This window comes from Watersipora subatra, chromosome 4 (assembly GCF_963576615.1).
Source record: "Watersipora subatra chromosome 4, tzWatSuba1.1, whole genome shotgun sequence".
NCBI lineage: Eukaryota > Metazoa > Bryozoa > Gymnolaemata > Cheilostomatida > Watersiporidae > Watersipora > Watersipora subatra.
This window is the reverse complement of record NC_088711.1, coordinates 58,662,770-58,675,146: the sequence shown is the minus strand read 5'-3', so window position 1 is coordinate 58,675,146 and position 12,377 is coordinate 58,662,770. Positions and strand designations below refer to the sequence as shown.

Sequence of the window (12,377 nt, the reverse complement as noted above, 5' to 3'; positions counted from 1 at the left end):
GCGTGTTTTCTAATTGAACAAATTAGTATTAAAATATTTGATAACCATAAGCACACCAACAAAACTAACTTTGGATCAAATAAGCCAAGACGGCCTTTTTCTTACTTGCCTCACATCACTGTGGTTCTGTACACTTTCAGGTTTCACAAACCAGTATATGTTGATAAAACTGAATCACTGTTCCAATCAATGTTCTCGCTAGCGAAATTGATAGATTCAAAGCATTATTTCAGTAGATATATAATGCAGTTGATTAATAAATTGGTGTCCATACCAGCAGTCAAATATATTTTCTGACAATAAATATAATTATCATACATTCAGCCTATTTAATTCTACATTCCAGTTTTAGAGCAGGTTTGCTGTCTGTTGGCAGCTAAACAAATTGGTAAAATGGAGTCAACTCTATAGATAAGTTCAAAAGTAGCGCTATCTTTTATTTGATGGCTAATTTCATCATCAATTCTGTTCTCTGTTAATATATTATAATCCGCACATCGTTGGCGGAATGACCTGCCAATGACAAACGCTGTCGAAGAGATGAGGTGAACCTTAGATTAACGCTGACCATAAGCCTTTTGAATTGTGTGGTCTTCTGTTCTTATGTAGTCAGGCCTATCTTCATAGTTCACATCAGTTATCGCTGCCGGCTGCTCTCCTGCAATAGGTCAGAATAGTTGTGATGCCAGATAGTGCATTAACGAAGCAAATTGCCAACTCAAACTACTAGGCTGTCTTTAAGCCATTTTGAATGACAGCAATTCTACGGATGGGAAATGATAGTTTTTCAAAAACTGCTCTAAGATATATATATATATATATATATATATATATATATTGAAGTAAAGAGAAACTTAACTTTCATGTGAAACTCGTAATGGGTAAAGGGTGATAAGATTGGTAATGATCTTAAATAGAATAACATTAAACCTGGTACTCTGCTCGCATTCATACGGAGTGGAATTTTGCTTAAAGGTTGACTTGCAATAAAATTCACATTACAGTTATTTGGTATCAAAAGATTCACCATGTCTTACTCTGTTGTGTTGTAGGTGCCAAATATGTGGTAATGTGATTACAAGCTCTTAAAAGCTCAAAAACGAACAGTTAATCGCAGCCACACGAGACCGCCGTAGTTTGGATTCTCTTTCCAAAACGGCTCAAATGTGACGTAGTTGTGGGAGATGATTTCTGTTTACACTTTCATGCAACCTTATTCGTCGAAGTATTTTCACAAATATACTTCACGCATTTAATAAAACCATGTTTATTGTTCTTACGCGTCTGTTTTATCGGCTTTGTAAATGCTGTCACTTTTAGCAGTGATATCTTATAACTTGCCGTAAAAATTCATTTATTTTTTAGCCTTACCTCGAAGGAGTACATATCGTTGTCTGATAATCATGACAAGCCTGTTGGTCACCTGTGATAATCGAAAAGTGCTGCAAAAATTATTTGCGAAGTATTGGGTCACATGATCAGAGAACGACTTGACGATTGAATAATGCCGAAACAAAACTGTAAAGTAGCGAGCATCTATATTTGATACGGGGTCTTCGGTAAAACCCGAAGTGTTTGTCATAAACTAATGCTACGATAAGTTTTATATTGAGCTTTTTATTGGCCTTCCAATTCGCGTGAGAACATACGTGACAAGAACCAAATTTCATGGCTACGTCATCGAAATAAAGAGATTCCAATCTACGGCGGCTTTTTGTTTTTGAGCTTTTAGGAGCTTGTAATCACATTTCCACATATTTGGCACCTACAACGCAACAGAGTAAGACATGGTGAATCTTTTGATACCAAATAATTGTAATGTGAATTTTATTGCAAGTCAACCTTTAACAACTGCAGCAACACCAGTTAGGAATTCTTCTTGTAACAAGTTATAATAATTATTTGAAATTAGTAGTGATTTACCAGTGTGGCTTAGTTATAACTAAATTTGCAAAATACAGTACAAGTGGCTTTGACACCTGCTGCTGGTGACATCAAGTACCTGTTGCATTTGTCATCAAATACCTTAGCTATAGATGGAATAGATCTATATGCCTGTATTCCTAAATTTAATGTTCTATAGAATAAGGATTAAGGGGTGAGCGCTCTATGGATAAACCGTGTTATTGAAGGAATGTTATTAATTAGTAAAATCATTTGTTTTTGGTGGAAACAAGCAGTTTTAAGTCGAGTGAAATTCATTACCATTGGTAAAACGTGATAGTTTCTAATTGTTTACGAGTAGATGTATTTTTAATGGTCGGCAGTGGTTCGTCTCGTTGCATTAATTTTTTAGAAACATCCAGTGTGGCGCTAAGCAAATAATCAACAAAACCTTGAGAAAACTGCCAGAAGTCTGTCAGATTTCATTTTAGAATATCAAGCTCTTGTTGGAACTGCAAGTCAGGCCATGCTGAATAATTTTTTGTCATACCAAGTCACATTTAGGATTGAGTCCTTCACACTTTATTCCTCGCACTCCTTCACACATATTCCTTACATGTACACCTTAACAGGTGTACATGTAAGGAATATGTGTACCTTTGATATCACCTTGGTATCAACACGGACCCGGTGGTATACATTAATACCAAGATGATATCCATATGTACTACCTTAATAAATATTGTATCCCAATATTTATTACGGTGTGATATTTATCCCACCTTGATAAATATTTTTTCAGGTGTGCTTGAAAAAACATTTATCGCTGAACGAGGCTACTTGATGGACAATTGTCGATGAATATGCATGTCCATAAGCTTGGAGTTATCCTCTACTTGCTGATTTCTTCCATATGTGATCCACACATTGACTATCTAACAAAAACATTTTAACAATCGCTGCACTCGTACAATGTTTATACGGACAATGATCTGCTGTCTTAATTTATATGTTTCAACTATTTATAAAGATCTCAGGATATGGTTTTTAATGAGGATTTGAGAAATTTACAGTTTATCCACAGCCAACAAAGCTTCTATAACTATTATATACGGCAACCACGACCAAAGATACTGTCACTTCTCTGCAATTGTGAGAGGTAGGTGACTGGAATCCACACATCACGCATGTGCAAACTTCCAATGTATAGGGTAACCTGAAAACACCCTTAGCAATTGATCACTTTTGCTCAGAATCATAACCCAGCTCGGCATAGTTGTGACTTATCAATACTTGTTACAAGATGAGAAACCTTGATCGTAGGTGAAACTGAAAAGATGAAAATGTAGATAGCTGAAATAATAGCCTCAGCAACTACAGTTTTTCACCCTTGTGGTGTAAAATTTCTACCTCTAATGAATGGGATTATGGAAAACATGCTACAGCTCTAGACTGCTTTGCAAAGTCCTGAAGATTAACATCAATTTCTTTGGAATCCTTTACATTCTCAAGAACGAGTATCCTTCAAACATTGCAAGTCAGAAAAGTAGTAGTTTTGATATTTGTTGCTGGTAAGTATCAAATACTGATGCTTGTCAGTAATTATATAGTTTTAGTTTTTAAATTTTAATAGTTAATATTAATATTTCTAAGATATTTTTTATCTGAATATTATTGAAAATTGAAATGCATATTGATTTCATTGGTTTTATTTGAAGATGAGCTCAGGAAAATTTGTCGAAGGTATATAAATATTTTAAGAAAGATTTTCTGCTAATAGAAGCATACTGGTTAGAAGGTAGTCTCTATAACACCAACCTCCGCGTTCCGACTCCTCCAATTGATTTTCCAAAATAGCGTATGTTCGAGAATAAACTTGTCGGAAGGGGTGGTGACCAGGCTGAGAGTATTGGCTGTTTTCTTCGACCTCTGACCTCTGCTCAGGGGCGGGCGCTGTTATTCCAAAGGCTGGGTGGTTAATGTCAATAGCCCCTCTAGCAAGCAGAGAATTAACGAAGTTAGTTTACCTACGTGTGAGTATATAATGCTAATTATTATCTGCGCTAAGAATAGTCACTCAATAGCCATAGACATGCAAAACTATATCTATTGTTCGAGAGTTTCATAGCTACCGTAAAACCTGTATTTGAACAGCACCTTTATTTGAATGCCACCTCTATTTGAGCGCCGCCCTTTAGTTGACTGATGCTATTTGACATTCTCAATCGCCAATTACATCAATAAAAATTAATTCGTTCGTTGTTTTTGTTTGTATCAAAGGCTGTTTTCCAACTTCAGGTTTTTAGGGATTTTTGTTAAAAACTTTCATTGCTTTCATTGTTAAAAACTATCATGGAAACAATTAGTATCAGGCTGATAGTAGGTTTTTTTAATGCAGTCTTGATACTTCGATGTATGCGCAATAAAGTTTTTGCATTTATGATGGAAAATATGCTACTACGTATTTTACAATGGAAGATGTGTTACTCCGTATTTTGAGGCTAATATTTTGAGGCTATTTTGATTACATGTGGTTTCTCTTTATTTGCGCTAGAAGTTTCTGTTTAAAATGACATCACATAAATGTTTTGCTTATCTGAAAAATTGTTTGGACGCTAATATCGACTACCTCAGCTATGCAGATGGATTGAGGTCAGCAGGTCAGAAGACATTGTGGAAGGTATTGAACAGCAAGAAGAATATGAATGGTTCCAAACAGAAGCAACAATCAGAACGCAACAGGCCGAGCAAACGATGCTAATAGTTTTGTTTTCAAGATGTTAATACTTGTTTTAAAAAGATAGTTTTTGTTGCTGCATGTAATATAATTATGGTTTGTTATGTCCCTTGTTCTTGAATATATATTTGTAACATTTGATAGATTATTATTATAGAACTTTTAAACTTGCAGATTTATAGCATATTATTTGATAGCATGATTGCGGTAATCTGAACTGGCCTACAATGGATCGACCACGCTCGTAACTCCTATTCTATTGCACATAAAAAGCCAGTTTTGGCTGCAAACTGTAGCAAACATATTAAGGAGTGCGATAAGCTTTTATGCAACCTTGTTAAGTATAGGTATAAAATGAAAATACGCCTTCAAATTTAAAATGAAATAAAAGACTTGAAAGCTCCACCAAATTGCAATGCAGGCTATAAGATCATCGTAAGTTAATTGAAAGCAATAGATATCAACAGGTAGAAACAAGTATCATCTTCCTCGTCCATATTTGTTTAGAGATCTATGACAAGTTGTAAGTAAGTTAGCAAATTTCTTGTGTCCAAAAGAGTTAATGTCGCACCGTCTGAAGGAGAGTGCAAAATATGGGCGTCAAATGGGTGAATGCGTTAAATTTATTTTCTCAATACTCTGATAAAGTGTTTAAAAAATAAAACGCCACCTTTTATTTGAATGTCACCTTTGATATAAGGTCATTCTAATGGAAGGGTTGAAATATAGAGCATGTTAGCTCTCAAATAAAGCTTTTGTAGTATCACTACCAGCATTTTCCTCAGGTTAAAAATTTTATGGTAGAACAGTAAGAACTGGTTCTGTCAGATATCGAACAATCTCCATATGCGATTAATAATGTAAGAGAAAACAACTCTGGCAGTGGATTAAGTGTTTTGCAATACAAGCTTTTTATATATGGCTGCCTGTATAAATTAGGGAAAAAATTGAATGAATAGAAATCTTACTATTTCATTATACTTATAAATGCTTACATCTGACAACCTACGGCCCAGCGCCTTGGCTAGTTGCAGCACTATTGCGCAATTGGGCCTCCTCACTAACACTATTTTTCAAATGTTTTTTACTATATTCTTATAGTCATCTGTTGCCATTTCAACAAAAGCTAAACCATAGACACCGCAATCTATCAAACATAAAAAGATATACAATCAGCTATGGCAAGTCAATTAAAATGTTTCCCTAAACAGGAATTTCCAGGATGACATCACAAGCGATGTGGATAAACAACCATGGTTAAGCAGGAGGGTGTACTTGCAAAAACCAAAATGTTATCTCATAGTTACACAAAATAATAGCAAGCTTGGAACCACGCGAATCTCGATTTGCCAAAAACAAGTACCTGCTCCAGGTGCTATTTATTGTCATTGGCACAAATGCCACATATCACAAATCAGCCACGCTAAGAAGTTGCACCAACCAACACTTTAAGTAAGCAACATAGTAGCTAGTTATAAGGGAAGGAGTAGTTGCAAATAGCTGCTTCATTCATTTAGTTGTTCCATTAGCTGCAGCAGTTCATTCAGTTGTCTCCATTTTATCCAATCTGTAGATAAGACTTGACAACCTTTGTTATGTCCGAACATCTAACCGATTATATAATATATATATATAAACAGACTTTTTGGGATCATTTTCTTCAGGTTTTAGGTGCCAATGAAAATAGCAGTGAATCACCCTTAAGAATAGAGGAGGCTCTTGCCAGCAGGCAATCTTGCTATTATGACACTATAGTTATATTCATGTGTCTTTTCAAGCCATACTGGCTCATCCATAGAATTTATTCTATTCATCATATCAGATAAGTCAACTAGAGTCAGCCGCTGTATACTATAGCTGATAGAGTCAGCGTCAGTCGGTTTGGGAGCATACTAGTAGCAGTAAATTGTCAAAGTCGGCCAATCATATCTCTCTATGTTTATGAGCAGTAGTAAAAGAGATTCTAGTAATTCTGAAAAAAAGCTTTTAAAAAAATTAAACATGATCCCATCCAGGTTTTAGAATGACTAAAACTTTCCAGAGCTTATAAACAGTTGTAAACAACAGCAATAACAACAGTTTGAGTATAATAACTGGTGCATTTGTTGACTATAAGGTTGGATAGTAACTAGTAGTTTGATTACTCAACTATTTTGATTACAGATCCGTGTCCACCATCAACGGTACGTAAATGTATGTTATGGCTTCAAAAAAATTATTAATTATAAAAAATGAGTAATGACTTTCACGTAGGAGAGTGTTTGTCCAAACCTGTTGTTATAGATGGAATCTAGATTACTTCAAAGATTCGATGGTTGAGAGAAAACACATATGTGTGTATGGTGACCTGACTAGTAGAGGTCAGAATTAGCCATGTAACTGTCCTAGAGTTCGAGCAGTGTCCATCGTGAACCAGGCTTAAGAGATTGAATCAACATAAATTATGCAGTTTCTGTTAAGAATACTCAAAAATTACTGATGGCAAATGCTGATAACTGACTTTTTATTTTGGGTATGTGTAAAAATAGATAGCGGAACAAATTTTAATGCTTGAGGAATGCGGTTGGACCAACAAAAATAATATTGCAATCTTTTCCGATTTTCTACTCGAGGGGTATGATGGACTAAATATTAAAAAAACTTCTATCATGGAATGAGGTTTGCAATGAGCATTTAGTTAGTCTCATGTGTATCCATAAACTGGGAGTTATCCTCCTCATGCCACTCTCAACAATAACTGACTCACCCAACAATCATTCTATCGATGATCCAACAAAACAAACACTTTAGCCAACTTTAGGCAGCGTTTGCTATAAGGAAAGCATTCAGTCACCACGACTTACAAATATTGAACTATTTATAGAGATCTCGGGCCAGGGCTGTCAGCCGAACCTATCGGCCACAGTTATTGTGTACCCTATTCAAGGCAAAAACTATCCTATTTCTTCTCTAAAAGTGTGAAGGATACGCGATTGGAGTCTGAACACCTCACATGTACTTGTATGTGTACTTCATAAGCGTTCGAGAGTTCGAGAGCACACAGATAATCAAGGCTATTTCTTCTGACAGGTTTTCATGTGTAACAGTTACAGAATTAAACAGTAGAGATTCTTATCAAGTGACTTCTCTTTCCAAGCTATCCAATGCCGCACCCGGAGTATCGAGTAACCATACAATACCTCCTGCTTAGATCTTTGTAGCGATAAAACCCTTCATAGATTAAGAGCATGCCAGAGGTAATGAAGACCACAAAAAATATTTCAACAAATTGGTTAGCCTTAGTGTGCAGAAAAACAACAGCTGCCTTACACAGATTCTGGAGTTGCATGGATTCTGCGAGAGCATAGGCTAACCTGTAATTGCATATATGCGCATACTATGAGCTAACATCACGCAAGAATGAATGCATGATGCAAGTCACGATGTTGCGTAGCATGCAATTAAGCTGCTGTATATACTCGTCTCTGTCTTATGAATTCCATTATGTTAAGAACGAGTTATTGCAAGATAACTGGTGCAATATCATAATTGGGGCAAGAGGGCAGCGGCTACAGCAGCGTGTTAGTCTAATGATCCAGTAAAGCACTGGAAGACAAAGCGAGCAAAACAAAGGATGATGGACGCAGGAAAACAAATAATAGAAGTGTTAGACGAATGGAAGTTTTAGCAGAATTCAAGACGGGTTTAAAACAGTAAATATAGTTAAGTTGTAACTTTAGAAACAAGAAAAAATTGAAAGTCCCACATCAACAGTCTTCATGTCAATACCGTTGATCATACCTTGTTTCAACGATATTGTAACCTCCTTTCACCATCTTCTGAACAGCTGGCTCTGTCTATACCAACACCTACTGCATCTCCCTACACCTACCCCTGTGTTTGCAGTTTCTCCTTTCACCCTGGACCTCTTCTCCGACTTTCAACTAAGGTCCATTCGCTTACATTTGATAGTTTATATAAATGGTTTTACCATCTATAACTGTGTGTTACTATAACTTCTGTGGTAACAGTAAATCACAAAGTATACCAATTGACTTTTGATCATAGCCAGCAATTCACTTTTGTTGTCTAAAAAATATTTTTGAGCAAATGACCAATTACAGATGCAGTTTCTATTCTGTAGATTGCATTTGCTCGTTTACTAGCAGTACCATAATATAACTTTGTTCAGTCACAATTACTTTGTAGCAAAGCGAATTGATTTAAAAAAAAAAGTATTTTTTTTTTAAATTACTCAAATAAAAGTGACCTCTATAGACTACCTAATATAAAGCTGCCTTTAAACGGCTTCATGTACCCAAATATACATCTCACACATCTGCGGGCAACGCAACTAGCAATCTATTAGCCATTGGACCCACGCATTGTGCATGAGTATTAATACCTTTGCACTGTGAAGTCAAGGTCATTGCCAGCGCGGAGGATTTCCATCTTGGCTTGATCGTGTGAGAGGTTGGCAGCGGGAGTACGACAAATTGCTAACACCATGTCTCCTGGTCGAAGGCCACGCTTGGCAGCGGGGCTTTTAGGATGAACCTAAAACCAAGAATATTCTAGAATTATTCCATGAAAACAACAAACTATGGATAAACTATGAATTGAGTTGCAGTCATTACATACATGAGCTATTCACGCTCTTATTATTTCTTTTAATTTAAAATGATAAGAGAGTAATAATAGTAATGAACGGTAAGTCAGTAAATGAAAAGAAGCAAGTAGGGAAGATTAGGCAGCAGCCCTACAAAGGTCAGACAGATATATCCAATCATTATTGCTGTCTGAACCATCAGAACTGCAGCACAGGGTCTATACGCGCTGCTCTGTACGCGCTACTCTGTACGCGCTGCTCTGTACGCGCTGCTCTGTACGCGCTGCTCTGTACGCGCTGCTCTGTACGCGCTGCTCTGTACGCGCTGCTCTGTACGCGCTGCTCTGTACGCGCTGCTCTGTACGCGCTGCTCTGTACGCGCTGCTCTGTACGCGCTGCTCTGTACGCGCTGCTCTGTACGCGCTGCTCTGTACGCGCTGCTCTGTACGCGCTGCTCTGTACGCGCTGCTCTGTACGCGCTACTCTGTACGGGCTGCTCTGTACGCGCTGCTCTGTGCGCGCTACTCTGTACGCGCTGATCTATACGCGCTGCTCTATCCGCGCTGCTCTGTACGCACTACTCTGTACGCGCTACTCTGTACGCGCTAATCTATACGCGCTGCTCTATACGCGCTGCTCTGTGCGCGCTACTCTATTAATACACTATACTCTATGCCCTACACTATTCTAATAATCATCTTCTACCATCCTCGATATCTCAGCAATATTCCTTCATGTTGAAAGGAAATAGCATAGCTGTATCTCAGGGTTGTAAATTCAAGCTCCTTTGTTGGAAAGTGATGACATCATCAGCAACAGCATTGGAATTGCTCCTAGCAGCATAATTAATGACTTTGAAAAGGATGACTTGCTGACTGCTTCTCCATGGCGATAGAAGTAAGGTGAATGGCAATAGAGGAAGGAGAGGCAGCTAAGTATACGCAGTATAAGATCAAGGGAGAACAATACAATATATTTAGTTATTGTAAGTAGAGCTGTAACAGTGCACTGCACCCTGAAAGTAAATAAACTGTGATATCTTCCTCCTCCACCTATTGCTACACAAAAAACTTCGTTCTTTTTACTTTTCCTAATTTGTTTGATTTTGTTCAATGCAATTGTAGGATGCAGCTTTTACAAAATTTCCAATTAATACAAATTATTTCGATAAAAGCAAATATGGTTAATGTTAGTATATTGGTCAGAGATGGAAAAGTAAGAAAACACCAAAATTAAACCAAGGAGAGTTATGACTTCTGTACCAGTAAGAAGTATGCTGCAGTAACATTGGGTTCTACTTATGCCATGTTTACTATCAAAAAAGCTCATGTTTGAATTCATTCCAGCAAATGATTATTTTTAAACCAGCCACAATTAGATTAATGAAATATGACTTGAGGAACAGGATTTGATAGCTTTACTAATGAACTAGCTTCAAGCAAACAATGATCTTTGTTTTATGTAAACATCCAGTCCCTCCGTAGACCAGCTCCCACGCCAATATCGTAAGCTACTCCTGCAAGCTTCACATCAGAGGCCTTGGTCGCAATCATGGGAGATGACTTCCTCATATAATCGCCATTTCATCTCATGACCTTTTCATAATGAGCTAGTTTTTAGGCGGGACTCCGGATGTTTCACCAAGAATCAACATCAATACGTTAGTAGCCCCTAAACTAGTATTTTAACACATTCAGTAACAGTAATTAGTCAAAAATTCATTTACTGTTTCAAATACTTTATGTTAAGTCTACAGGTAATGACGGTTACATCATGTTACACGCCAACACGGTTCTCAGGCTACGAGCTAGATGACAAGCACAAGTGAAACACTATTCGTAACTGCATGAACGGAGTTGAAAAGAAGCTCTAAGACGTTACAGCTGACAAGGCATATATAAACGTGTGTACACAACCTTGTCAAATGTTGAGTCATATAATAATCGGTGATTACATTTTATAGTAAAGCAAAGAAACTTTTGTAAAATTTTAAGCAAATGAAATAAAGATATAAAAAGGAAATGCTGATATTATAGACTACTAGTATTGAGGTAAAACCTTAACAACAACAGCATTATTTACAGTAGCAACCCAAATATGGAAAGCTTACGACACCCGATATCGGTATGTACATAAAACAGTCACATGCATACCTACGGCGTGCTTGTCAACTCCTACAAGTAACTAGCTAGATATATTTCTTTTTACTCCATTCCCTTGTTATGCATCTTTTGTTGCGCCTACAGAGAACTAGGCCAAGAAAGATGCCCATTGTTTAGCTAGTCGGTAATTAAACTGTGATTGAGTTTATTATTTTGACAGCAGCCATAAAAGCTCATCAAAAAATATTAGACTAAATGAAAAGATGTAGTCATCAAAATGGTTTAAATTTATAACTAATTTGAACAAAAAATCTTTTCAAAAAGGAAGGTAGTTGGAAATGTTTCAGGCTTGAACCTCTGTCGTTATATTATGAGGTGACTAGGTTTCTTACCTTCTGTATAAACAAGGGAAGCCCTTGGTCCCTCCCGCCTTGCATCTTAAATCCCCATTGAGTACTATTCTGGTGCCTCCGCAATGAGACTGTGATGGTCTGTATCTGCTGAGCGGCTGCCATCTTGCTTATTGCTGCCAGCTAGCGACGAGTCAGGAGGCTGTTCAGGCAAATCTGTGCCCGACCTCTGGGCTCCTCTAACGCGTGCCTTGCTTAAGGTCATGACCTTTAGCATGCGTATCAGATTTCTGAATGAGTGTACTACATCGCCTCAACAATGCCTCACTGATACTGTGACATGAGTGAAACTGGTGCCATCAAGCTGGTTTTAAACCTGCTGGTTACCGATACATAGAAATAATGCGAAAGCTAGTTTCTTGTTTAAAAAAGAGGTGAATATAGTATTTCTACTTTTTTAAAATTAATATAATAAGTGAGACCATGTAGAACCTCAATTAAGTTATGAGTCTAGGCTAAAAGCAAAAAACAGATTTTGTCACTCTTGGCATAGCTTTGATGTCTGAAAATCTTGCCAAACAATTACAAAAAGGTCACTGTCCATTCACCATAAAAATCATTTCTGGTTGTGAGTTCACAAGGTTTCTACTCATACCGTAGTTTTTAAAAATTTTGTTTCTAAAAACTTGATTTTTTGAAAATTAATCTTACTCTAA

The 12,377-nt window shown here is 37.0% G+C and overlaps 1 protein-coding gene across 1 annotated transcript; it reads right to left on the bottom strand.

Annotated features, from left to right (window-relative positions):
• Nucleotides 1-267: 267 nt before the first annotated feature.
• Nucleotides 268-11,873, bottom strand: LOC137395162 (PDZ and LIM domain protein 3-like). The gene is made up of 4 exons (XM_068081987.1): nt 11,704-11,873; nt 9,006-9,157; nt 3,703-3,878; nt 268-658 (listed from the first exon to the last, which is right to left on the bottom strand). The coding sequence occupies exons 1-4, from the start codon at nt 11,824-11,826 to the stop codon at nt 558-560; spliced, it is 552 nt and encodes a 183-aa protein (XP_067938088.1). The 5' UTR covers nt 11,827-11,873; the 3' UTR covers nt 268-557.
• Nucleotides 11,874-12,377: the final 504 nt, after the last annotated feature.